The sequence below is a fragment of the Balaenoptera acutorostrata genome, chromosome 4 (assembly GCF_949987535.1).
Source record: "Balaenoptera acutorostrata chromosome 4, mBalAcu1.1, whole genome shotgun sequence".
Classification (NCBI taxonomy): Eukaryota; Metazoa; Chordata; class Mammalia; order Artiodactyla; family Balaenopteridae; genus Balaenoptera; species Balaenoptera acutorostrata.
This window is the reverse complement of record NC_080067.1, coordinates 83,386,962-83,414,878: the sequence shown is the minus strand read 5'-3', so window position 1 is coordinate 83,414,878 and position 27,917 is coordinate 83,386,962. Positions and strand designations below refer to the sequence as shown.

Here is a 27,917-nt window from a genome sequence, read left to right as displayed (position 1 = left end):
GGGGTCTCTGGGCCAGGAGATTGAAGCTGTGAAGACACAGAACTAGAGCAAACATGTCTAAACAAGCGAGGAGGTGGTGGGGAGTTTCCTGGAGTCATTCAGAGTACAAGCAAGTGGGGACACTTCACCTTTCATGGTCAGGAAGGATGGATAGGCCTTAGGCTGAGCATATAACCCTTTATTAGACCCTTATCCTCATCTCGAATCTGATATAGAGAACTTCTGAGCTGCACATCAGAGTATACTTAGGCTGAGGTTTGGGAGAGAGACACCATTTTGAATATATGTAGAAGAAGAAAAGTGTCCAGCACTTTCTGTCTCCCCATCAAAATGGGAAAGGTCCCATTCCCTGTTCTTCTCCCTCCTTTCATGAATATGATTTCTTTCCGAGTTCCATTTCCTATTTAGATAAATTAACTTGAACTTAACTTTTTTTTTAAATTAATTAATTAATTTATTTTTTGGCTGCGATGGGTCTTCGTTGCTGCGCGGGCTTTCTCTAGTTGCAGGGAGCAGGGGCTACTCTTCATTGTGGTGCGCGGGCTTCTCATCGTGGTGGCTTCTCTTGTCGCAGAGCACGGGCTTTAGTAGTTGTGGCGCACAGGCTTAGTTGCTCCACGGAATGTGGGATCTTCCTGGACCAGGGCTCGAACCCGTGTCCCCTGCATTGACAGGCGGATTCTTAACCACTGCGCCACCAGGGAAGCCCAAACTTAACTCTTAATAGCTAAAAACACAAGACATTTCTCCTTTCCAGATAGCATTTGCATTTTAACAGGGGCTTTCAAAAAAATGCCTTTACCCAAGGAATGAGTAATTTGGGAATTCCAAGCACCAGGGTAGGGTTAGTACATGGAATGGGGAGAAGGGAATGTCCCTCAGATTGTGCCCTTGAAACTTTGGTTTTCTCTTTTTGACCATGATTCTGGTTCTGAGAGAACAGGAAGGGGCTCCCTTAGGTTGCCGGAATTGGCATGGCTGCCTTTTGGTAAGTTCTGTGGGTCTTATTCATGGCAGGCAGAACCCTTGATTGGATGTTTACAGACTCAGAGAGAGGAACTTGTAAAACTTTGCATGATACTTACCCATAGGAACTTTTTGGCACAAGGGGAAAAATGGTTTCCAAAACCACTGATAATTTGAAAAAGCAGTGCTTCTTGACTCAGAAAGGTCCAATTCTAGACACGACTAGGAAAACTGGGCATCTGTCTCATACACAAACCTGCTGCTGAGAGACTGGAAAAGCTAATTACTATTGCCATGTTACGCTCCTTCTTCTGGGCAAGTGAGGGGAATGGACTCAGTTTTAAGACTTTAGTTACCTACAATATTGGGGAGTGGAGAAAAGCATCCCCCTGCTCCTTATGAATCTGCCTAGACATTTCCTCTTCGTACCTAGGCATCTTTGATGCTGCTCTCCTCATAGCTGTGTGGAAACACTGTGCTCCCAAATGGGTGAGGAAAAGGACAGCTAACGAAAGGAAGGCAGTGTTAGGCAAGAAGCTTCTCCGCCAATGAGGGCCCAAAGGGATTTGCTCCAAGAAGAGACTGGAAACCAAGTCAGACATATGATCCAGCCTAAGCTAGGAGATGTGGCTGGTGGGGAAGCTCAAGGAAAGCAGAGCTCAGGATGGGTGACGTGTATCCGTACCAATCACCTCCCATGTCCACCAGACACCAGGAAGTGTTCACGTTTTCATCAAGGCATTGCTCATGCCCATCTTCTTTCATGTCATGCCTGCTGCCCCTAAGCTGGTTCAGCCTCTTCATCTCAAGGTCTACAAGCCTTTAACATTGGCTTTCTTGATCACCCTGATATCAGCCCTCGCCTCCTTCCTCAGGCCACTGACAGGATTATTTTCTTTAAATTTTCATTACATAATTTCTTTGCTCCCACACTATTAATCCCAAACTCCCAATTTTCTATCAAATATAAACTCTTTATCTGACTTTCTAGGCCTTGTTAAGCTATCCTACGCTGCTTACAGAAACTCATTTCCCATTATTTGTCCAGAGTCAACCAACAACCTCTCTTCCAGTCCAGCCTGATTTTCTTACTGTCCTATAAAAAGACCATGGTCCTTCCCCTATTTCCAGGTGTCATAACATTACTATATTTGATTGTGGCTTAGGAAGTTGCCAGACTTTTATACTAGTAAGAAACATTGAACACAGGGTTCTGCCTCTGTTCTTTTTTTTTTTTTTAATTAATTTATTTATTTATTTATTTATTTTTGGCTGTGTTGGGTCTTCGTTTCTGTGCGAGGGCTTTCTCCAGTTGGGGCGAGCGAGGGCCATTCTTCATCGCCGTGTGCGGGCCTCTCACTGTCGCGGCCTCTCCCGTTGCGGAGCACAGGCTCCAGATGCCCAGGCTCAGTACTTGTGGCTCACAGGCTTAGTGGCTCCATGGCATGTGGGATCTTCCCAGACCAGGGCTCGAACCCGTGTCCCCTGCATTGGCAGGCAGATTCTTAACCACTGCGCCACCAGGGAAGCCCTGCCTCTGTTCTTATACATGTGCGTGCACCTCAAGAATATGGCTAAAATGTTTATCCAGTTAAACTCAATCAAACATTTAAAAGTGGTTCATCAGGAGGCAGCAGTTTTTTGAGACATATTAACTGGATGCCTAGGATGGTACCTCTTCAGGAACCTGTTTGAAGGGCTATCCTGGGAAGAATTGTTGGAAGCTTGCAAAGGCTTTCAAGGACAGAGGCAGATAGCCACCACATCGAGTTCTGGACAGTCAACAATTGCTAATATGGAGGGAAGACAGAAATTCTCTGAGAAAGATTCTGTTACGCAGTGGCCGAGGCTGACAGCTCTCTGGAGTGGGAGTATCAGAATGAGTGGGCTTAGGTGGAGCACTGGGAAGAAGCCTCACCTGCTCTAACAGAACCTGACTCTCTCCAGCAAGCACTAACACCCCTAGCTCACTCTGTTCCTGTCACCAGAGGACAGTTCTGAGACCAAATCTGACCTACTTTTAAGTCCCAGGTCAGTTATCACCATCTTCACCCCACCCTTCCGGACTATAGGAGTGCTTGCTGTTTTCCATCTCTTCTGAAGCCTTAGACCACATGTCAGCTCAGCAGACCCTCCACAGACCCTGGGATCCTCTAAATGCACCCTACCATATACTATGCTAAAAATATGAGGAATGGGATTGGGTGGGGGCAGGGAAAGGTGGTGTGTCCAGGTTTTCTCCCTATTTTTCCTTCCTCCTGGGAATGGAATGAGAAGCTTCAAGGTAAACTTAAAAGTTATGAAGTTCAACCACCCACCCAATTCAAGCATCTCTCTTAAAATGTCTCTCTGCATTATTACCCCACTTTTGCTTGAGCAAGTCTGGTGATGAGGAGCTCATTACCTCACAAGAAAGTCCAGTCCTTGGTTGTACCACTCTATTCAAAGTTCTTCACTATCTGAAGCTGAGCTCTGGCTCCCTGTGACTTCCAATTATTGGAACTACTGGCCCTTTAACAACAGTGCATGTGTCTTCCTGTGGGCGGGCCATTAAATATTTGCAGAGGGCCATCAGGTACTTGCAGGCTTCTCTTCTTTAAGTTAGTTCACCCCAGGCCTTTTAACTGTTCCTCATTTGACATACTTTCACTATTCCCTGGTGAATCCCTTGATAAACTCTAACTTGTCATTGTCATTCAAGTATAACCGACCGTGATACCACAAGTGATGTGGTCTGATTAGCACAGAGCACAGTGACCACATTCTACACTAAGAGTGAATTAACTTTTGGTAAGCCTTGCCATGCGAATGCTTATATGATTTTTACATTTACTATGGATAAGCTACTTCTCTATTGTCTACTTAACTACTTCATTTAAGTGCAGATCTTCATGTGTACCCTGAGATTCAGCATGCTAGTATCACACTTTCTTTTCAGGCTTTACAAACATTAATTCAGCTTACCAACTGACCAGTAGCTATCTGGCTCATTCTTGTGCACATTTTTATGCACATCTGCACATTTGAAAGCAGAAGTATGATTTCTGTGCTTTCATTCATAGTTTTACTAAATATGTGAAAGTGAAAAAGTAAAAAACAGAGCCCCACAGCATCCACCATGGTATGAGTCTATTAAACAAGAATGATTCCTGGCACTCAGTTGTTGAGTGAATCAATCAATCAATACCTTGTCCTCATTCCCCATATTTAACCCATCACCATATCCTGTTGGCTATAATCCTGCTTGAACCTATAAACTACTATCTGCTTTTGCCACCACAACCATAGGCCATCTTCTGTCACTTAAACAACTAGAGTAGTCAACTGATTGGTTTTCTGGCCTCTGCCCTGGCTTCCCTACTATCCGTTTGCTACACAGCAGCCAGTCATCTTCAAAATGCAAACCTGATTATGTCACTCCTCTGCTGTTGATGTTGCTCTCAGAATAAAGACCAAAATCCTTAACTGACCCATAAAATGAGTATGGTCTGACCCTTGCCGACCTTTCCAATCTTGTCCTCCACTGCTCTGTCCACATTGACCTCCTCTCATGTGCCCTCAGTGCCTTTGCACATGCTATTTCCTTTGCCTAGCATCCTTCCAAGTCACCCCCCCAACCCTTCACCTACTTAGCACCTATTCAATCTGTTCTGTTTACCTATTGATGCATCACAAACTGCCCCCAAACTTAGCAGCTTACAACAATGAATATCTTACTCTTTCACAATGTGGGAATCAGAAATTTGGGCAGGCTTCTGAGTGATTTTTCTGGTCCTCATGGCATCAATTGAGGTCACTTGGTGGTATTAAACTGATGAATGGGCTAGTCTGGAAGTACACTGTCCAATTCAGTAGCCACTAGCCACATGCAGCTACTGACCACTTGAAAGGTAGCTCATCTTATTGAGATTTGCTGTAGGTATAAAATACGCACAAGATTCTGAAGATTTAGTACAGAAAAAAGAATGTAAAATATCCATTAATAATTTTTATATTGATCACATGTTGAGATTATAATATTAGGTATATTGGATTAAACAAAACATATTATTAAAATTAATTTCACCTATTTCTTTTTGAATTTTTTAATGCGGCTACTAGATATTTTCAAATTACGTATGTGGCTTGCATTATATTTCTGTTAGACAGTGCTGATCTAGAGCAAGGGTCAGTATTTATTTTTTTCTATAAAAGGCCAGATAGAAAATATTTTCAGCTTTGCGGGCCATATGGTCTGTGTCACAGCTACTCAATTCTACCATTGTAGTACAAAAGCAGTCATAGATAATAATTAAATAAATGGGTACGGCTGTAGTCCAACAAAACTTTATTTGTAAAAATAGGTGATAGCCTGATTTGGTCTTCACGCTGCAGTTTGCTGACCTCTGATCTAGATGATTCAAGGTTTTATTCACATGTCTGGTGGCTTGGCAGAGATGGCTGGAAGGCTGGGTTCAGCTGGGTCTATTGACACAAACACCTACACATGGCCTCTCCAGCATGGTGGTCTCAGTAGTGGGACATCTTACACGAGTACTCCAAGAAAGACAGAAGCTGCAAGGCTTCTTTTGACCTAGCCTCAGAAATCCTAAACATCCCTTCTAGTGCACTCTATTGGTCAAACAAGCGTCTAAGGCCAGCCCAGACTCAAGAGAGGAGATTAGCAAAGACTATGTGTCCATCTTTAATCTACCACATCATTCTTCAAAGTTTAGACTAGACCTACTATGGGCCCTCAAAGTACCATGAACCTCTCCTCTGTGGCACTTGTCATCATTGTAATTTTACATTTATTTGTATGATCATTATCCTGCTCCTCTGCTAAACCGTAAGCAACCACATGAAGAGGAGTCCTTTCTGGTTTTGCTCATCATTCTGTTCCCAGCACCTAGCACAAGGCCTGGCTCCCTAAATATTTGTTAAATGAATGAATGACATTAGGGCACAGCTTTTCAGCCAAGTAACTGTACGAGTATATATCCCATGTTTCTCCATTGCTCTCAAGCATATCATGAGACACCCTGTCAGAAGTTAAAATTCAGATACAGTCAAGTCCCAGCAACCTTCTTATTTTGCAGTTCAGAAACTTTGTAAAAAAGGAAATAAGCCTACCCTATTCCTCCCAGGGCCTCAGAGGTTATCATAGCTGCTCTAAAGGTAGAGCTTCAGGTTCTGGTGCCCTGAGAAGTGATTCATGCAGCACGTCACCCCGAGGCCAGCCAAAGCCCCGGGCAGCCTTGTCCTCCTCCTGGCCTTCACTCTCCTCTCACCCGGCTGGCTGTGCCCATCGAGCACACCTGGCTTGTCCAGTCACAGTGTGAGCTGGCAGAAGGCAAAGGGCCAGGGCCCGAGCACTGGGCTGAGGCCCATCTAGTCCTCCCTCCACGGAGGTTGTGGCGTCTCCCGCTTCGCTCGGAGCAAGGACTCTCGTATGTGCCAGGAGGAGATAAATGAGTCCACCTTCCACACTGGCCTGGAGCTTGAATGGTAGCTATTTGTGGACATTCTGTTTCTCCTTTTAGTGCTGGGTCAGAGACCAAGGCCTGCACATCTTTACACTCCCCCATAACCTCTAGAACAAGCCTGACGCTGAGCAAATTCACTACATGTTTGCAGGAGACAGTCTCAATGAACAACCTTCCTTAGACACCAGCAAACCTATCAGCATTTTTCCTGGTGCCCTGATCACCACTAATACTCTAGACAAAGTTGAGAAATAGGGAACTTTTTTTTTGTTGCTCCCCAACTTCTGCCTTGGAATCCTTCTCTCACTTCCTGAGTCATCATGTCTGTGTTCCCCTGTCCCACGCCATGGCTGGCCACCACTGCACCACACCTCTGCATACTGCCTTTTGCCTGAACTAGATCCCACATCCTCCTGCAGACCTGAGATGAAAAAGAGCTCTTCTTAATCCTCTCCTTTTTCTGCCCCAATACCTGTAGTTGCCCGAGCTCTTCTAGGTGAAGCTTAGCTGAAACACAGTAACATGTGTCTGGAGGTCAGCCCAGGCCAGGAAACTGATTACCTGTCTAGGGCTGGAGTGGAGAGGAGCATTCTCCGCCTGGCACATAGTGGATGCTCAAGCAATATCTGTGGACTGAATGGCAGCTCAGGACAGAACTTTTCCTGATACACAGGAACACTATGGCTCCCTCCTACCCCCAGCCCGGCCGGGCCCCCTGAGTGTCACACCCTGATTCCAGGAGCCACCATCACACTTGGCCCCAGGGATGTGCTGCTCCCCTGCTGTCCTGAGAGGGTAGAACTGGGATCCTTTCACTGGGTCCTACAGCACATCTGAACCCAGCTGGAACTTTTAAAGGAACTACACCAGTGTTAAAAAGAACACAGTGAGTGACGGATGGAAACTAAATTTTTGGTGGTGAGCAAGACAGAAGTGGAAATATAATGTTGTATACATGAAACTTATATAATGTTATAAATGTTACCTCAAAAGAATTTAAAAAGAATGCAAGGAGGCTGTGCAGGTTTAAATCTCAACCTCGGATCTCAACCTCTCAATCTCAATCTCAACCTCCGGGTGACTTGGAACGTTCTCTAAACTCTCTGAAACTCCATTTCTTCATCTGTAACATGGGGAGAAATAATCTCACCTTGTTGTGAGGCATAATAATATACTTAGTCATTCAGCTGACTCTCACTCACATTCTATGATGGCCAGGTATGTAAAGCAGGGGAAAGTAGTGTCTGATGGGTACTTTACTTTGGTTTCTGAAGTGAACCTCCAGCTAAATGGAAGCTACTCATTCTAGGTTTTTGACCAGTTCACACACCTACAGACTTTACTCTGCTCAGAGCTGACAGAAATCTCCTCTCAGAGAATCCTCCCTGTAAATTCTTAGGTTCTTTCCTCTCCCATTCCCCTTTTTGCTCTCTCCCTCCAAAGGCTAGAGTGTCTACTTCTCAGGCCCTCTGGAAAAAGCAGTGACTCGTAGTTGGGGTTAAGAGTTCATTGCACAGGAAGCAGTGACATTTTTGCTCTTCTTCAGAGCCGATGACATTGAAGAAAACTGGCTTCCTAAGTCAAGCCTCCACCCTCACGCACACTCCATGGCTAGAGGTGAGAGAAATTTTTTACATGGGGCATTTATACTGGATAAGAGAGAATCATGTCAATCTTAAGTGTTTTAGCCCTATATTTTAATAGGGCCTCAGATAAACTAAGTGTCTAAAGTGTTGGCCAGGATGGTGGGCAGTCTCCAAATTGATGTTAGTGAAGTTTACTAGGAATGTCACTGCTGGGCCAGGATTTTGAGAACAAACATGATCTCTATCCCCCAAATCCATGAAGGGCTTAGATAGAAGTGTGGTAGGCTTACTCTGCATAGTTTGAGAGAACACCACCAGTATCAATGAGAGGAAGTTAAGGAGAGGCAGCTTCTCACTCAGGGGAAGAAAGAGTTTCCAAACAGAGAAGTCAGAAGCGATGTTGACTTCCTTCTCATACCCAGTGCTCCTCCCCACTGCATGAATTACAGGGCCCATCTGTCCAGGATTTCCCAAGGCCGTACCAATTTCATGTAATTATTTGAATTAAGGGTGATTCGTTAAATTTATAACAAAATACAATTTTGATTGTGTGTCCCTGTTCGACACATCACCCAGGGGAAAGAAATCTTTGATTACGTCAAGCATACTGATATTTGGTTTGCAAACAATGGGAGATTTTTACACTAGGTGGGAGTTCAGACTCAAAGGGTTCCCAGTCCTCAGATTCTATGATAAATAGGATGCTGGCGGTGATTTAGGATGAGGAAGTGCACAGGAATCAAATAGAGAACCCCTTTACCATATGATCCAGCAATCCCACTCCTGGGGATATATCTGGATAAAACTCTAATTCAAAAAGATACATGCACCTCATGTTCACTGCAGCACTATTTACAATAGCCAAGCCATGGAAGCAACCTAAATGTCCACTGACAGATGAATGAATGGATAAAGAAAATGTAGTACATATATACAATGGACTATTACTCAGCCATAAAAAAGAATGAAAAAATGCCATTTGCAGCAACATGGATGGCCCTAGAGATTATCATACTAAGTGAAGTAAGTCAGACAGAGAAGAGACAAATATCATATGATATCACTTACATGTGGAATCTAAAAAACAATGATATAAATGAACTTATTTACAAAACAGAAACAGGCTCACAAACATAGGAAACAAACTTATGGTTACCAAAGGAGGAAGGGGGGCGGGGATAAATTAGGAGTTTGGGATTAGCAGATAAAAACTACTATATATGAAATAGATAATCTACAAGGTCCTACTGTATAGCACAGGGAACTATAGTCAATATCTTGTAATAAGCTATATGGAAAATAACCTGAAAAGAATATATAGATGTATATATAACTGAATCACTAGGCTGTACATCAGAAATGAACACAGTGTTGTAAATCAACTATACTTCAATTAAAAAAACAGAGAACTCTTTTTCCAGACTCTACCACTGAGTAGTGCCAGCTTTGGCCCAACAGATAATGCCCGAGTTCTGAAACCTACTGAAATCACTGGAAGGAAGGCAGAGCAATTGGGAGAGAGCATGAGGAGCATAGACTGAACACCTACTGTGTGCTTCAGCAAACTGAATATATTCGCAATTCACTGTCACAAAGCACTAATTTTCTAATTGTTTACTAATCAGCACTAATTTTTTAAATATAAAAGCTCCTAGAAATCAATAAAAAAAAAAGGCCAAAGACCCAAGTTAATAGTAGGAAAAAGAAATGTACAGATACGGAACAGGAAATATTATCTCTCATACATTTGAAAAGACGCTCATACTCAAAATAAAAGAAATTCATTTTAAAATTACAGTGAGAACCACCTCACACCCATTAGGATGGGTACTAAAGAAAAAAATACAGAAAATAACAAGTGTTGGCAAGGATGTGGAGAATTGCAACTCTTGGGCATGGTTAATGAGAAGGTAAAATGGTGCAGCCGCTATGAGAAACAATATGGCAGTTCCAAAAAAAAATTAAAAATAGAATTACCGGGCTTCCCTGGTGGCGCAGTGGTTGAGAATCTGCCTGCCAATGCAGGGGACACGGGTTCGAGCCCTGGTCTGGGAAGATCCCACATGCCGCAGAGCAACTGGGCCCGTGAGCCACAACTACTGAGCCTGAGCGTCTGGAGCCTCTGCTCCGCAACAAGAGAGGCCGCGATAGCGACAGGCCCGTGCACCGCGATGAAGAGTGGCCCCCACTCGCTGCAACTGGAGAAAGTCCTCGCACAGAAACGAAGACCCAACACAGCCAAAAATAAACATAATAAATTAAAAAAAAAAAAAATAGAATTACCATATGATCCAGTAATTCCACTTTTGAGTATATACCTGAAAGAAATGAAAGCAAGGTCTCAAAGAGATATTCGCACATCCATGATCATAGCATTATTCACAACAGCCAAAAGGAGGAAGCAGCTCAGATGTCCATCAACAGTTGAAAGGATAAACAAAATGTGGCATATAACACAATGGAATATTATTCAGCCTTGAAAAGGAAGGAAATTCTGACATATGCTACAACATGGTTGAACCTTGAATACATTACGCTAAGTGAAATAAGCCAGATACAAAATGACAAATATTGTCTGATTCTACTTACATGAGGTCCCTAGAGTAGTCAGATTCATGGAGACAGAAGGTAGAATGGTGGTTGCCAGGGACGAAGGGGTGGGGGAGCGTGTGGAGTTAGTGCTTAACGGGTACAGAGTTTAATTTTTGCAAGATGAAAGAAGTTCTGGAGATGGGTGGTGGTGATAATTACACAACAATGTGAATGTGTTTAATACCACTGTACACTCAAAAAATGAGTAAGATGGTAAATTTTATTTATTTGTGTATTTCATGACAACAAAAAATTTTTTTAAATTACAATATGTCATTTTAACCTTCCCTATTGATAAAGATCGCAAATTAGAAACCTTTGTTGGCAAAAGCTACATGAAACTAAGCACACTCATGTTTTGCTGCTGGGAGCATAAACACAAAATTTTAGGGGAGAACAATTTCTCAGTATCTGTGAAGATTAAAATTGCAATTACCTTTTGACCTTTTGGTCAAGGCATTCTGCTTCTAGGAAGATAGCTTACTCTCACATATGTGATTTGGCATATGATCAAGGTTTTTCATTGCAGCAGAAGATTGGAAAAACCTAAACGTCTATTGATAGGGGCTGGTAAAGTAAATTATTGCCATCCAATAGAATACACCAGAATAATATGCGAATGTTAGAATGAGGATACTCAGTACGTGCGGATACAGAACAATCTCCAGGGGAGTGGTTAGTGTGCAAAACTGCGTTATAGTATGCTAACACTTGTGTTTTATAATAAAACGAAAAAAAGTATGGGTATAAGTTTTCATTTCGTTTTGCCTAAAATAACTTCAAGTAGAGGCAAGAAACTGCTAACAGGTATCAGTGGTCACTCCAGTTATTTCTATGGGGGAAAATCAGACTGCTAGGGGGCAGGGTTGGGAGTGAGTTGCTTTCCACTATTTATCACCTTTACATTTTAAATTTAGTACCATGTGCAGGTATGATCTACTAAAATTTTTTTAATTAAAAAAGAAAGGTTATAGTCCAGAAGGGAAGAAACAGACACTTTTGGCCCAAAGCTGTGTGCTGGGTGCTATGGGAAAAGAAACGAAGGGTGTCTAGCCTAGCCCAAAGTCATCAGGGATGGCTTCTAGACAAATCACCCCTAAGAAAGAAATTTCTGCTATTGCATCAGGAATAGTTGCACACTTACCCCTGAGCATTGGTTTGTTTTTATCTCATGGACAGATCTGTAAATTAATGTACCAATTAGGTTTACCTTTTCTCTTTGGCTGTTAAAAAAGCTACAAGCCAAACTTGTGACCCACACCATGCAAAGTGGGCAGAGTTCTATGGTAAGCATTTAGCATTTGCCTTGTACTGGGCTCCATTTTATATTCCTGCATTTGGTCTGCTTTTCCCCTGTTTGTAAGGTTGGTCATCTTTCCTATTCTGTGCTTCCCTGTAAGCCACTCTACAGCCTTTTTGGTCTAAGTTGGGGTAAGTGGGTGAATGAAGAAAGACAGAGGGCAGGAGAGTTAAAAAGAGAGGATGGAGTTTATAGAGCAATGCCTGTCATTTTCCTTGGCTCCATCATGTAGATAAGTGAACACTCTAGTGCAGTGGTTCTCAAAGTGGGGTCCTCAGACCAGCAGCATCACTATCACCTGTGAGTTTGTTAGTCATGGGTTTCACTCAATCTACTAAATCAGAATCTCTGTGGACAAGGCCCAGGAAACTGCTTTGACATGCCCTCCAGATGATTTTTGTGCACAATAAAGTTTGAAAACCACAAGGAAGCCAAAGAAAAATTGATTTCTAAACATAAATACTTTCTATTTGCCCCGCCATACCCATTTATTGGTCAAGATAAGTAATGCTAGCTACTGCAGTAAACAACTCCCAAAATTTCATTAGCTTAACACAATAAAGTTTTATATTTTGCTCACGTCACAGTCCAATATAGATCACTGTGGGGTGTTGAGAGCTGTCTTATTAATTTGTCCAGCAAACCAGCTTCTTTCATAGTGAGGCTTTGCCATCTTCTAGGCCCTTGGACTCCTCCTCTGGATCCTCTGCATCCAAGAAGGCAGAGGAAGGAGGCAAGAGAGAGGCTTTAGTGCTGCTGTATCTGGAAGTAACACCTGTCACTTCTGCCCACAATTCCATTGGCCAAAAACCAGTCACATGGCCCACCTAACATGGGGTGGGGGGACTGGGAAATAGGGCGTGTCTGTGGGGTTAGGAGGAAAAGAAAATGGCTTTGGTGTACACACTGTTTGATCTCTGCCACACCCATGGGCCGAAATGAATTTCAAACTCCACTTGTTATATTTTGGTTTTTGGTTTCATTTTCTAATCAAGTTTTATCTTCTCTTTTTTAACTTTAGCACTATGGGACTGAGAAACACTCTCGTTGTGATGGCCCTCCTGCTGTCTGGTAAGCACCCTCTGGCTTTATAAAGTCCTAGAATCCTCCCACTGTCTCCCGATGATCCTGACCTACAAGCTGGGGTTTGAGACTTGATGGGTTTTACTCACTTTCTATTCAGCGTTCACAATACCACACGCAAAAGACTTTCATGGAGAAGAAGGAAGTATCACAATCGAGAACAAGTATCTCAGCTGATGGCGGGCCCAGCCTGAGGTGGAGCCCTACACCTTCTGTCGTCTCACACCCGTGGTCCTGGATGCACAGAGGAGGGTAGACTGGCCTGTCCATCGGTGCCCAGGGAGCTGGGGGAGGGTCCCTACTCTGACACGCCTGAGGCTTAACTCTTCTGCTCCTCTGTTCCCACTTCTGGCATTCTCACACTTTTAGGAAATGGCTGACAGGCTTCTAAAAGTCTCCTTCCACTAGCGATCATTGTTTTTCTGGTTCCCTACCTTCCCTCTACCCCCCCAATCCACTGCCCTCCCCACCAGCCCGTGCCCATAGATCATAGTTGGCACTGATTACTGGGAGGATCAAGAAACCCAGCTCTGCTACCACCTGCTTCAGTGACCCTCAGCTAATTGTATCAGCTGATTTACCATCAAGCTAAGGGACTAAGCTTCAGGGCTCCTCACTTGCACAGCTTTTTCCAAGCCCCTCCGAGACCCCAGGAGGAGCCCTAACAGTGTGGTCCTGTGTCTTAAGCCTTAGTAAAATGTTCATTAATAAGATATTTTAACCACAATAAGTTAAGACCACTGTCTCTTTCCACTGCAACTTTTCGACTTTTCTCTCTATCACATTCTCCCCATGTTGAGTGGCACTGTAGTGGCCATGGGCATTTTGTTTTGTGTTCTGTATTCTTTTTCTAAAAGAGCTCTTCCCTTCAAAAGAAATTTTAGAAGTGTCAGGCCTCACAAAACTCAGATCTTCCCTGTTTACTGCTCTCTTTGAGTTTCAGTTTCATCTGTAAACTGGGGTTGGCCCAGGTTCCTGTGGCCCTTCCTGCGACTGGGTGCCTTTAGTTTCTCCTGGCCCATCCCCTTCCTGCCGCTTGTTTTCCCCACCCTTAGCACCGAGAGGGAAGGCATCCGGTCCCGGTGTGGGGCAGACAGGGAGGGGGAGCCCAGCCTGCTGTTTGGCTACGACGGCACACAGGCTGCCCCTGACTAACTGGCCCAGCCACGAGCTTACCTCCTTCCGATAGCCACACACCAGGCCCTTGGCCACTGTCCTTGTCCCTGCTGTGGGTAAAAGGAGTCAGGCTACAAGGGAGAGATGCTCCCTCAGATTGATGCTGGCTGGGACAGGCCTTTTGTGATGTGTTTTCTGTTTAGCACCTTGGAGCTTGTTGGGTCTGTGCTATAGATGAGCTGCCTGATCTATAGATGGGCTAACTGATCACTTTACTGACTTAGGTCATAACAGCAGCTTCCACCTCCCAGCACCAATATGACCTGTTACTCTAGCTCTTGGGGAGGTAGAAGTTATGTGTGAGCAAGAGCAAGAGAGAAAGGGGATAAAACAAAGCTTTGCAGGACATTATCCAGCAAGAACCCCTTCCCATCCCACTTCTTATTTTATTTATTTGACAAATACACAGATGTAGTGCTTACTTTGTGCCAGGTACTGTTCTAAGCATTTTATAAGTATTAACTCACTTAAACATCATCATAACTCTCTGCTTTAGGTCTTGTTATGATTCCCCATTTTACAGCTGTGCAAACTAAAGCCCAGAGAGGTTAAGTAATTTGCCTAAGACAACATTGCTAAGAAGTGGCAGAGCTTGGATTCACACCCAGCGGTATAGATTCAGCCTCTCTTCACTTCACCTTGACATTATGCTGTTCCTCCTAACTCTTGCTAGGGAACTCTCCATAATACTAGGATTTGTCCCTTGGGGACTCAAACAACTTTGATAGATAAGGTGGCTTGTGCCTTAGCCAAATTCACAAGTTCCCCACCAGGTACATCCTCTACCTTCCCAGCTGACACCTTAGCTGTTCCTAGAGCTCGGGCCCTGGCCCTTCTCATACAGTGACCAGCCCAGCTCTTATGACTTGGGAGAGAAGAAAGAAAAATGTCCTGGAAACAGTTTTTCAGGAAAGTCTGGATTGAGATACCATTCATTCACCACAACCACCACCCCAAACTTTCTGACTCTGCACATGGAAAGTGAGAATAAAACTGAGAAACCTTATCAAAACTGAGTCCAGGTGTCACTTTTGCCCTTGCCTTGCATTTGAAACTGCTTGGATACTTCCTAAGTTCTAAAAAGAGAGTTATCAATATTGAAACTTTAAAAATAACTCCCCCAAATGGAAGTCATTTAAGCTTTATGGTGGTGAGAGAATAGTAGTTATATTTTTGGCAGTAGAAATTTAAAGTGGGATAGGAAAATGGTGACACCTGATTGGAAGATAACATTGCCCATATTTAACACACGATTAAAAATGACAATAAAACAGATTTCATTCTTTTTTAAAGAATGAAAAAGTATCTTCTCAGGGCACATCTCTTGCTTGCTGGGCTGGCAAGCAGTGACCTGCCCACAGGCAGGCATCCAAAGGGAGAAAGGAGATGCAATTGACCCAGATAACCCACAGCAAAAATGCAGGGCTGAATAATTCATTTGACAGCAGAGATAAAACAGTACAGTGAAATAATTCCGTTTCTCCTTTTCCCTCCATATGTTTTGTGTCCTCCCCTAGTCATGGAAATCAGACATTATAGTTGCTGCCCTGGCCCATGAGGCGAAAATTGGATGAGAGTTTAAAACCTAAAAGGGCGAGAGGGCAGCCATGGCCTTGCAGAATTAGGTTATAATTTGTGCTTTGTACTCATAAAGCTAAAGGAATGTTGCAGTGCCACTTGCAAAGGCACCTCTAACTGTCCAGCTCTGTTGACTGCTATCCCAGCACCTCCAGTAGTACTTAAAGCTGGAGTCAGAGTGGTATTTGGAAAATCAATAGCTCACGTATCAGGAGGAAGTTTCTTCCTGGTTTGACTCTTTATGGTTGCTCTTATTGTCTGGGGGTTTTCTGGGTCCTAAGGCTTCTCATTTCTCTTGAACAATACCTCTGGTTCAATTAATGTACCAGGAGTATAGTTGGGGGTCTTCATTCACTTTAAGATTTACATGAAATTGGCTCAAACCCTCATTTCGTATCTTGTGTAAAGGCCTACTGTTTCCTCCCAGATTTCTGCAGGTTCCTACATGGGTGGCTGCATGAGGATTATGTTTATATGATTACTTTGACTCCCACTTCCTGTTGCTGTTGATAGTTGTCACTATAATCACAGAGGTGAATAGATAGATAGTTCAGATGTAATTCCCAAATTCCCAAAGAATTGTCATGGAGCCTAGTAGTTCTCCTATTGGAGTCACCCCTTCATGTTAAGGTACTGTCTCAGAGGCCTCTGAAATAGGTGTTTGCTCCCCAGTAGGGAGTATCTTACTTCCGAAGTAGTGGATCATTTTAGTAGAGTATTTAGTAGGTTCCAGAGAGAATGGGCTGTCAGACAAGTTAATTTAGTGGAAGATGGTCACTGAATAGGATAAGTAGAGGGCTGATTGGGAGCAAGAGTGAAATTTGTAGGGAACAAGAGAGGCTCCAATGGCAAACAGACTACTCTGGGAAGGAGCAACAGTTTGAGAGACTGTGGCTTGTTTTTACTCTGTGAGAGATCTTAATACCATTTCCAGAGTACGCAACTCGGGATTTTGGCCCCCTCAGTACTGTTAAGATTTACAGAAACAAAAACACTTGTAGCCCTTCCTTTATAGCCATTGCCAGTCATAGGGCCAAGTTCCAGGACCTCAAAATTATGAAAACTCTTTCAACAGTCTCTAAGAGTATTTACCCATTCTTGGTTTCATTTTCACTCTTTCTTTCATTCATTCTCCCTATAGATGTCTCCACTAAAAAGTATTCAACTCCCTCCACTACTTAAAAATCACTCCTCTGGGACTTCCCTGGTGGTCCGGTGGTTGAGACTTTGCCTTCTAAGACAGGGGGTGTGGGTCCGATCCCTCGTCGGGGAGCTAAGATCCCACATGCCTCGCAGCCAAAACAACCAAAACATAAAACAAAAGCAATATTGTAACAAATTCAATAAAGACTTTAAAAATGGTGTACATCAAAAAAAAAAAACTTTAAAAAAATAGAAAAAAAAAAAGTCACTCCTCTGGTCCTTACTACAGTGTAACAGACAAGAGAGTAAAAATAGTTATATATAGTTGTGACCACAATATATAGGCAAATCCCTGAATATGTTCTATTCAATATTGTTTCATACACACTTTCTCATGTTTCTAAATTCTTTTCATTTTTATAATTTTTGAAATTGTATTAGTCCAGTGGGTTGAAATGCTGTAATTTGCTTTATTTGTATGTGTGTGTGTTTTACTCATTCAGAAGTTATTGCCCCATTGTCTTCTTTGGTTTATGGTTGCTAAGGAGCTTTCATTCTGTCATTGTTTTATAGGTATTCTTTCTTCGTTTTTTTAAAGAATGAAAAGATTCAATTCAATTCTTCTTCTTTGTAAATTTGAAAAAATATTTTATGCTTTTTGTTTAGCAGCTTCACCACAACATATCTAGGTGTGGATTTATTCTCATTTATCTTACTCAGTACTTAGAATACACTTTTTTTTTTTTTTTTTTTTGGCTGCATTGGGTCTTTGTTGCTGCACACGGGCTTTCTCTAGTTGCGGCGAGCGGGGGCTACTCTTCTTTGCAGTGCGTGGGCTTCTCATTGCGGTGGCCCCTCCCACTGCAGAGCATGGGCTCTAGGCGCACGGGCTTCAGTAGTTGCGGCACGTGGGCTCAGTAGTTGTGGCTCACGGGCTCTAGAGCACAGGCTCAGTAGCTGTGACGCACGGGGCTTAGTTGCTCCGCGGCACGTGGGATCCTCCCGGACCAGGGCTCGAATCCGTGTCCCCTGCATTGGCAGGTGGACTCTTAACCACTGCGCAACCAGGGAAGTCCCGAGAATACACTTTTGATCTGAGGACTTGTGTCTTTCTCCATTTTGAATAGTCACAATCTTTATCTCTTTAAATATTGGTTCTCTACCATTCCTCGCATTCTCTTCTTCTAGAAACTACTAGAGCTTCTCAGACTAACTCCTCTTGACCCTTAACTTGTTCTTCCACATTTTTATTTCTTTCTCTCTCTGTGCAGCACACCAGTCAAGGGTCAGGTGGATCATCACAGACATGGGGGTTCTTCTCACTGTTGAGGGAGCCCCAGACAAAAGGCTCCAGCAGTTTTATGGACCCTGGGGAGAGGTGGAAGGGAAGGATGAGGGGAAAGGGCTAAGAGTAGAAATACTGAGTCAGCTGGGGAAAAGTAAGTCTCCATGGGGAAAGTGTCTCCAAGGTCCTCCTTCCCTCCTACCATAAGGCAGCCTGAGCAGAAGCATCTGAAGAAGACCTCTGCCCAAGGCCCCAAATAAAGAAACTGAGGAACGAAGGTGCCTGGGCTACAAATATAAATATGTGAAGGAGCGTGACTGGCCAGTGACAGGGCCGAGTCCTTGACTGCAACTCCCTTCAGAGACTGCAATGCCTTCTTGGCTGTGCAACAAGAGTGAAAGGGGGAGGCCTTGAGATAGAATGTGCCTGGCATTTTGGAGGAATGGCAAGGAAGCCAGTATGGCTGGGGCAGAGTAAGTGAAGGGAAGAGGTCTGAGAGGTACCAGGGGCCAGATTACATAAGACTTTGTAGGTCATGGGAAGGATTGGGGGTATAGTTCTCAGTGTGATGGGAAAGGAGTTGGATATAATTTTCAGAGTGGTGGGAAGTCATCAGAGACTTTTGAACAGGAGGGTTATACCATCTGAGACATATTTTAAAGGATCAATTGGGCTTAAGGAATTAGATTTGTGGGCAAGGGTGGAAGTAGGTAGATCAGTTAGGAGGCAATTGCCAACTATCTAATCAAGAGGTAATGGAGGCTTGGCCTAGGGTAGTATCTGCAGATACAGTGAGAAATATTCCAATTCATAATATACCCCAGTGAGGTGGGAGAATTGATGGAGTGGCGGTAGAAGAAAGAATGAAATGAAAAGATAAGAGGTGGTGGTCACAAGGTGAGACGCTTGATATTGAGAGTTTTTATGGGGTGCAGTGGTAACAATAGGGTCTGGGGTCTGGTCCAGGGAGGAAATGGCTGGGGTAGAGTGGGCAACAAGATACTGGAGGAAAAGAGGACAAGAAAGTGAGAAGCTAGGCACTGTGTGCAAGAGGCTGAAATCGCCTAGGCAAGGGCAGTGATGGAGAAGCCAGGTGCCTAGGAGGAGATGGATACTGGGAGCAGTGGGTAGTGTAATCTGATGGCTTGGACTTACCAGGAGCTGAATTTTTTGACATGTAATGATGTGTTTTACATTTTACATTTACATTTTATATTATATGATGCTTCATATATTTTAATAGATCATATTTCATATAACATACAGTTCTATATTTTATAAAATATACAGACATTATATATCTATAATATATAAATATACATAATTGTATATACATCATATTTATATCTATAGTGGGATCCATGGTGAGCATGAGATCAAAGCAAAGCTAATCTTAACAGAAATACCATCTCAGCCATGAAAACTCCTGGAGAACCATCCCTGCCCTAGTCACCATTTAAGGAGTGATGAGAGAAAACTGACCAGGATGTCAAAGATTGGGAAAGAATAGAGTTTCAGAAGGAGAGACAGCCAACAGTGTGGCGTTCAACAGCATGGTCAGAGAAGATGAGGTCTGAAAAGTGTTCTGCGTTTGGCAGTGGGGGGAAGCCACTGACAACATCTGCCAGGGAAGTTTCAGCAGAGAGGTGGGGACAGAGGCTGGGGGTGGAGGCAGCAATCTCCACTTACTCTTTCAGAGAGTTGACTAGAGTCTGTCATACAGAGTGAAGTAAGTCAGAAAGAGAAACACAAATACCGTATGCTAACACATATATATGGAATCAAAAAAAAAAAATGGTCATGAAGAACCTAGGGGCAGGACGGGAATAAAGACGCAGACCTACTAAAGAATGGACTTGACGACATGGGGAGGGGGAAGGGTAAGCTGGGACAAAGTGAGAGAGTGGCATGGACATACATACACTACCAAATGTAAAATAGCTAGCTAGTGGGAAGCAGCCGCATAGCACAGGGAGATCAGCTCGGTGCTTTGTGTCCACCTAGAGGGGTGGGATAGGGAGGGAGACGCAAGAGGGAAGAGATATGGGGATGTATGTATATGTATAGCTGATTCACTTTGTTATAAAGCAGAAACTAACACACCATTGTAAAGCAATTATACTCCAATAAAGATGTAAAAAAAAAAAATAGGAGAAAGAGAAACTAAAAGTAGTAGCAGAGGGTACTGCTGAAGTAACTGCTGTGAGGAAGGGAGAGGGTGGAGAGCCGGGTGAGCAGCCCAGAGGCCAAGTTAAGTGGAACTAGAGACTACCAATTTGTAATGTCACCAGTCTGATCAACTGCATAATTTCCTCCAGGAGTGCTCAAACATTCAGTCGTAAGAACAGATATGTAGATCAAAAGTAGATTGTTCTTGGGATGAAATCTGCACAAAGGGGCAAGTTTATTGAAGTTGCTTGCAAGAGAATGACTGAAAAAATATTCTATCACTGTGCTATCCAATATGACAGCCACCGGCCACATGTGGCTATTTAAATTTAAATTAGTTAAAATTAAATAAGATGAAAATTCAGTTTCTCAGTCATACTAGCTACCTATTAAGAGACTGCTTTTGGAAAGCACTGCATTATAGGGTCTAGACTGGACAGAGCTGAGGTCTTGATAAAGTTGAAGAACAGATGTAGGTAGAGTAATCAAGAGCAAATCTCGGTGGAAAATATCTTGTGGACAGAGATTGGTACATTGAGGTTTAAGATTCTAGGGGCAGAGGTGTTCTTGGTGATAAGGTTTAGGATTATGTCATGGGAAAGGGGTTGCTGAAATAGCCTGTGGATGAAGATCTTTGAAGTGGGAAAGATCAAAGAACTTTGAGGCAGGGGTGTTGGTAAACTCATCCATGCCAAAGTCACCCAATTTGATAGGAATAATTGATTGGAAAGAAAGACCTTACATCTAATGCCAAAAATCTTCAGTGAGCAAGGAAGTAGTGACAAATGATTAGTAGCTAACAGCAGTGAGGGAGGAGAACACCTCAAAAGGGGAAGAGTGTTGCTCAAGGTCCCTCTGACGTGTGATAAAACAAGCAGTGGCTGGAGGCATGTGACATTCTTTGGGTTGGGCCAGATTTCAGTGAAAGCACAACCCTGGGGGAAACATTTGATGAAGAGGTTGAAGACATAGAGGAGTTTATTACAATGGAATGAGGCTTCCAGAGGGCCTAGTAAAGCTTTGGAGGAAGTTTAGTAAAAGAAGGGAAATTCATGAGTACAGATAAGCATAGTAATATGAGGAAGATATGACCCTAGAATACATAAGACATGCATGCGGGGTAGTAGCTGGGGAAGACTGAAGTCCCAGGTGGGGTCAGAAACCTCACAAAGTTAGAAGACTGTAGTTTTTGTCTGACAGCCAAACAGTTTCTTGCTGATGACGTCCTCAAGTATCCTTTGAAAGAAATGTCTCCAGCTGATTAGGGAGGTGTCTAGGTGGATTCTTGAGTGCCTAGCTCCTAACATCATCATAGCAACCAGTTATAACTAGACCCAGACCATTTCTATGACTCAAGTGCTACGGAAGAGAGAGAATCTCAATGCTTACCCTCCAGTGGAGCCCAGCAAGTCCCGTAGCTGGGTGGCGTAAGGTTTGGGGTCATAACAGGGGAGGCCTGAAGCCACTTAGAAAAAACAGACTTTGAGCTAAATCTTCTCCATATCGTCAGAGAGGCAATTAGCATGCATAGCTCTAAGTGATGTCATGGAAGCCAGTGGTTGGTGAGGAACTATGGAGTGTAAGTTGTGAAATACTTTCAGTTCCACTCAGAATGGACTTCAGAGTGATTTCCACCCCAGGGTGAAGAGACAGGGTTTGGGGAAGGGTGGATGGAAACAAATTTTTCTTGTTCCGTCATCTGTCTGTTCCACTCTGGAGGCAGAGATAGAAATACTCTATTGCAGCTTCTCAAACTGGAGGTCTGTTCAAAATGCAGATTCTGACTCAGAAGGTCTGGAGTGGGGCCAGGGATTCTGCATCCCCTTGGGGATGCCGATGCCTTTAGAGCACAGACCACACTTTCGGTTGGCAGGTGAGGGGGAGCAGTTACATGGGTGGAAAAATTCCGCATAATCTTTGGGAGAGGCAGCCTGGGTCTTGGACCCCTCTGTGAGTGGAGAGAATGGGTGGGCAGGAGAAGAGGCTCTGTGAGGCTCTGTAGGGAAGCAATCCTAAGTCAGGAAGACAGAAGAAGCCAAAGGCAAAGTCATTTCCAGGCCAGAGGCACTGCTGAATAATAACATAATGGTGACTGTTAACTGGCAGAATTTTCAACTATGTGTTTGGTTTCTCCACCAGGTCATCTGCTCTATATCATATGGCAAGTTAGTGATAAAACCAGCATGAGTTTCCCCAGAGATAGTTGCTAGAAGCTTTTACAGTAGGTGACACCCTTACATTATCATTCAGAGTTTAGCAGAGGAGTAGCAGCACCCCAGGAGTGCCTGATAAGTAGTTACTGAACACAGTAATTCTTCTTTAGGTCCCCCTTTCACTGTTCCAGGTACCCAGGTAGATTTTCCCGCCTCCCTCCAATATGGGAATGCATCTTGTACAGACTGTACTTTCTGCTTTCAAGGGCTTCACAGGCTTCTAGTGAGTGTAATGCAATAGGCAGTGATTCAAACTTGTGCCGACTCTCACTGATGACTGGAGTCCCTTCCCATAGAGTTCAAGACCACCCCAGGCACCCACCCCCTTGATTACGGTTCTCACTGGGCCACTCTGAACACAGTTCAATTTCACCAAGTGCATGTCACTGTTATTTCTCTTCTACTCCCTCTTAGAAGAGAAACCTATTGATCAGATCAATTTAATTTCTCCTACCACCCCTGAAAGAACACCTCAGATAACTCCTCTCATCTCCCTCACCAACCTGCTTCTCCTTTCCTCCTTAATATCAACATCCCTTTACTGAAGTCTGGAATGATGAAGCTTTACTTAGAACCCATCCTAACTCCCTCCCCAAGGTGGTGTCTAACTTCATATTAACTAAGAAACAGCATTTCTCCCCTAACCCTGCACTTCTCACTCACCACTACTTAATTTCTTGGCCGGGTCTCAAGCAATTCTGTGATCCAGAATAGGTCTTACAGAGACCCTATAATCAATCACATTTAAGGAGTGAGGAGACCCAAATCCCTCCATAAACCCCAATATGCCCTCAGGGATGAAAGCCTTTCTCTGAACTCTCCCAGCACATTCTCCAGGGGTTGAAAACATTTCCAAAAGCAATGCATCCTGGGGAGAGCAAATTTGTGGTACCTGGGGATTCCCCAGTACTCCAAAAGTACATCCTCACCTTCCCATTTATGATTCATTTCCAGCATTTCATTCATGTACCTTAAATGGTCTTTGACCACCACAATCCCAAAACAACCATCAAATCTGCCCAGTTCCCTTTCTGATCTCTGAAAGAGCTTAGAGAGGTCACAGAATAGAGGCCTTGTTTGACCATTTGTGTCATTTCCAAACTGTTTTATACCCTTGGGAGAGCTGGCCATGGGAGCAGCAGTCATGAGGGAAACTCTATAAAGGGAACTATTTGAATTTCAAAGATATTATTCACTGTGATCCCCAGCTACCGAGGCATAATGAAAGGAGGGATATCGGAACTCTTTTCACCACAGCAGGCCAAGGGATAAGGGGATAGGGAGGGGAGAAGGGAGCTTTTGGTCATGGTGAAGAAGTAATGGAGCCTGTAACAGCTACAGTGAAGAGAATCAATATTCAGATTATAGGGAAGTAACCAATGGGTGAATGAGTTGTCTAACTTTGCTGATTTTCTGTGTTCTGGGATTTAAATTCACAGAACCATAGTACTGGAAAGAACCTTAGAACATTTAGTCCACCCCTTCATTAAACAGATAAGGAAACTGAGCCTCATAGGAGTTGCAGTTTGCACAAGACCACCTAGTTAGTTAGCAGTAGGGTAAGGACAAAAGCCCCTTCCTTTCTGCACACGTCAATGTGTATGCACAGTTCCAGAGTCTAATATCTACTTCTTCAAGATCATTACTGATAAGATAGCATCTGGGTATTATATAAAGAGAAACGGAGTTTCTGGTTTCTTTCTTCCCTCTTGTGTCTCTTTCCCCACTTTCCACCTTTCCTTCTTTTAGGTGCTGCTTCCTTGGAAAGTCAGGCATTTTTCAACGAGACTGGAGACCTGCCATGCCACTTTCCAAACTCTGAAAACCTAAGCCTGGATGAGCTGGTGATATTTTGGCAGGACCAGAATAAGTTGGTTCTCTATGAGCTGTACAGAGGCCAAGAGAAGCCTCACAATGTTCATCCCAAGTATATAGGCCGCACGAGCTTTGACCAGGACAATTGGACACTGCGACTCCACAACGTTCAGATCAAGGACAAGGGCTCTTATCAATGTTTCATCCATTATAAAGGACCCCAAGGACTGGTTTCCATCTACCAGATGAGTTCTGACCTGTCAGTGCTGGGTATGTAGCCAATGGCGCGTTCAGATCCGGGGCCTTCTCAGATGAGACTGCAATAGGTGGGGGAGAGGGCTGCCTCGAGAGAGGCAGAGGACAGCCAATTTTGGGAAGCCCGTTTGAAGGGAGTGCAGGGCTTGGGAGTAGGGAACTAAGAGTCCTTCGTACTTTTTATAGTTTACTTCTGAATGATCTGTAAGAATCTGCTTTGGGGACCAGATAGAGCTAACTAAACCAAGGTAATGTGGCTAAGTGAAAACCATGGGTGATTTGGCCCTTAAGTTTATATGAACCATATAGGTCTCAAATCTCTTTTACATTCATTTTCTCCTTTAGTCCAAGAGTTCTCACCTACTAAATCTTTGCCTGGAGCTCCTACCAAGGGTGACAGCTGGCTGATTTGGGATTTCCCTTCAGCCTCCTGGAGGTTGCTTATGACTTGTTTGCTGCCCAACCATAAGCCCAGTAGACAGGAGGGAAATAACCCAAGGCACACAATCCAAAAGCTGACAAACCAGCTCCCTTGTTTTTCCAGGCCTTGAAAAACCTAAATGTCACTACAGATTTTTTAAAATTAAAATACAGTAGAATTATTTTTATTTTGGTGTACAGTTCTATTAACATGAACTTATGTATAGATTTATATAACCAGCAATATAAACAGGATACAGCTCATTTTCAGCACCCTAAAAATATTTCCCCGTGCTATGCCCTTATAGTCATACCCTCTCTATACCCATAACCCGTTTTGCATCTTATAGTCTTATCTTTGTGTGACTGTCACATAAATGAAGTCATACAGTATGTAACCTTTTACGACCAGCTTCTTTTATTTAACGTAATGCCTTTGAGAGTCATCCAAGTTGTTGCATGTATCAAAAATCTGTTCCTTCTTATTACTAAGTAGCATTTTTGTTTATCCAGTCAACCCATGGAAAGACATTGGGTTGTTTTCAGTTTGGGGCCATTATGAATAGATTTGCTGTAAAAATTCATGTACAAATTTTTTGTGTAAATGTAAGTTTTCTTTTCTCTAGAGTAGATACCCAGGTGTGGGATTACTAGGTCCAGATTAATTATTGTTAATGAGGTTTAAAGTAGGTAACACCATGGCAATCTACCTTCTACCGGCCACATCAGGTACAAGCAGAGTGCTTAAGGAGTGGGTGGATATAGCAAAACTTGTAACAATATCATGCGAATCACTGAAGTTTTAGAAACAATATAGTAAATTATAAATTAGTATGTAGAACCTGCACAGCACCTACTGACTACAGAAGAAGAGCAAGGGATTTGGCTGGCACAAGGGGCTAGCCCTCTTGTTGCTCAGAGAGCACCTCCTTGATTGGGGTAAGCGGGAAGTAAGCATGCTGGCCCCAAACTCCATTCCTGAAAAATAAATGTGGGATCATTATGTGGCTCTCACCGTGGGCTGAGGCCCACAATTTAGACACCCTGAGGCCTGCCAGATGTGTCCCCAGTGAGTTCCCAGGATACCTAGTTATTTGTTGTTCCCTTCTAGATACATCTAAATTTAAACTGATTTCTTTTTTTTTTTGTATCTCTATTCTGCTTTCAGCTAACTTCAGTCAACCAGAAATAAATCTAATTCCTAATCAAACAGAAAATTCTAACATCATAAATTTGACCTGCTCATCTACACAAGGTTACCCAGAACCTCAGAGGATGTATATATTGCTAAAAACTAAGAATTCAACTACTGAGCATGACACTGTCATGAAGAAATCTCAAAATAATATCACAGAACTGTACAACGTTTCTATCAGCATGTCTTTTTCCATCCCTCCTAAAACAAACGTGAGCATCTTCTGTGTCTTGCAACTTGAGCCAACGAAGACACTGCTTTTCTCGCCACCTTGCAATATAGGTAAGCCTGACAGTTTCTTTTATCAGGTATTATACACAGATGGGTAAGGCAGAGCATCCAATGTCCCCTACTTGCCAGGAAACCTCCAACTGGGCCATTTTGATACTGTTAGGAAAGACCCAGACAGAGGGCTCCTGTTTCATCTGAGTGCTACAAGGTCCAAGAGGCTATGAACCTGTGCTGCTCTTGAGGAAGCATGTTCTTAGCCTTGACACTGGCCCAGTCTTTTGGGCTACCTTTAGATAGAAGATTCTGGAGCTTAGGTTAGAAGATGCAGGATTTCTCCAGGCTAAAATTCTTCCACTCATTAAAACACACACACACACACACACACACACATTCATATATACATACAGCACTTGTTATGAGTACAAAACCATTCTAGACATTGTTGGTTTCAGGGGAGAAAACTAAAAGGTATAAGACACGCTCTCTGCCCTTCTAATAGAATCAGAACTCCACGATGGACACACATGGTAAATTGGATTGTAAAAGGATTGAATTAGAATCTAAATTATATCCCATGGAAATATACAACTAAATTTAAAAACAAGAGTGACTGATAATAAGATTTATAGGCATTCAGAGATAGGCAAGTTCCTTGAGGGTCAGTGAAGGCTTCCTAAAGGACATGGGACCTTATATTACCATAACAGAAATAACTGGGCTTAATAAGTGTGGGCAAGAGGTGACAGGTACTCAAACTTGTGGTAGCTTCTGAAAAATTCTGAAACAGCATTCAGGCTTGGGAGGTGAGAGGGCCACAATCTATTAGCAGTATCTGCCATGGGCACAGGCAGTGGTGGCCATCAGTACACATGTGTCAAGGAAATACGCAGAAGCAGAAATGCTTGTGGCATGTTGACAGTGTAGTATGGGGGCCAATCCCACTGGGAAAGGGTTGAAACTAAGCAGTGTACACTAATAGGAGCCTGCCATTTTAAATTCCTGGCTTTGCCCTAGAATACATCCATATTTGAGACCCCACTTTTGAGGAGCAGTAATTGCAAGAGTCTCTCCTGCAATAAAGGCACTCTGTACCCACACTGCCTTCAACACTGCTTGTTCTGATCCTGACCCCTCCCCCCACCCATCTGCCTTCTGTTTGCCTTGGCCCCTCCTCCACCTCTGGCCCCTTGGTTTGCCCCCTCCTAAGGCATCCATCCAGCTCCTTGCTCCATCCTCTGGCTTTAATGCCTCCCCTCTCCTCGTGTTTCATTGTTCAAACATAACTTGGCCTCTTGATGCATTCTTACGGACAGCCCCTGGGGCCAGTCCCCACCAGCCAGCTTAGCTGTACCAGTGGGCCAGTCCCCTGGGCAGGTGCTGATTTCCTTCTGATCAGACACCTCTGACTCTTGACAGTTCAGTAACTGGCGAGGTCACCCTGCCTG

At 43.4% G+C, this 27,917-nt stretch overlaps 1 protein-coding gene across 3 annotated transcripts in view; it reads left to right on the top strand.

Moving 5' to 3' along the window:
* Window positions 1-27,917, top strand: part of CD86 (CD86 molecule) — a 63,228-nt gene that overhangs the window by 21,528 nt on the left and 13,783 nt on the right. For 2 of the 3 annotated variants that reach the window (XM_007175608.3, XM_007175606.2), the window contains exons 2-4: window positions 12,931-12,980; window positions 24,306-24,641; window positions 26,215-26,523. In XM_007175608.3, the coding sequence (XP_007175670.2) occupies window positions 12,931-12,980; window positions 24,306-24,641; window positions 26,215-26,523 (695 nt within the window). Of the gene's footprint in view, window positions 1-7,977; window positions 8,049-12,930; window positions 12,981-24,305; window positions 24,642-26,214; window positions 26,524-27,917 lie in introns of all 3 variants that reach the window. The other variant, XM_007175607.2, reaches the window with a different exon arrangement.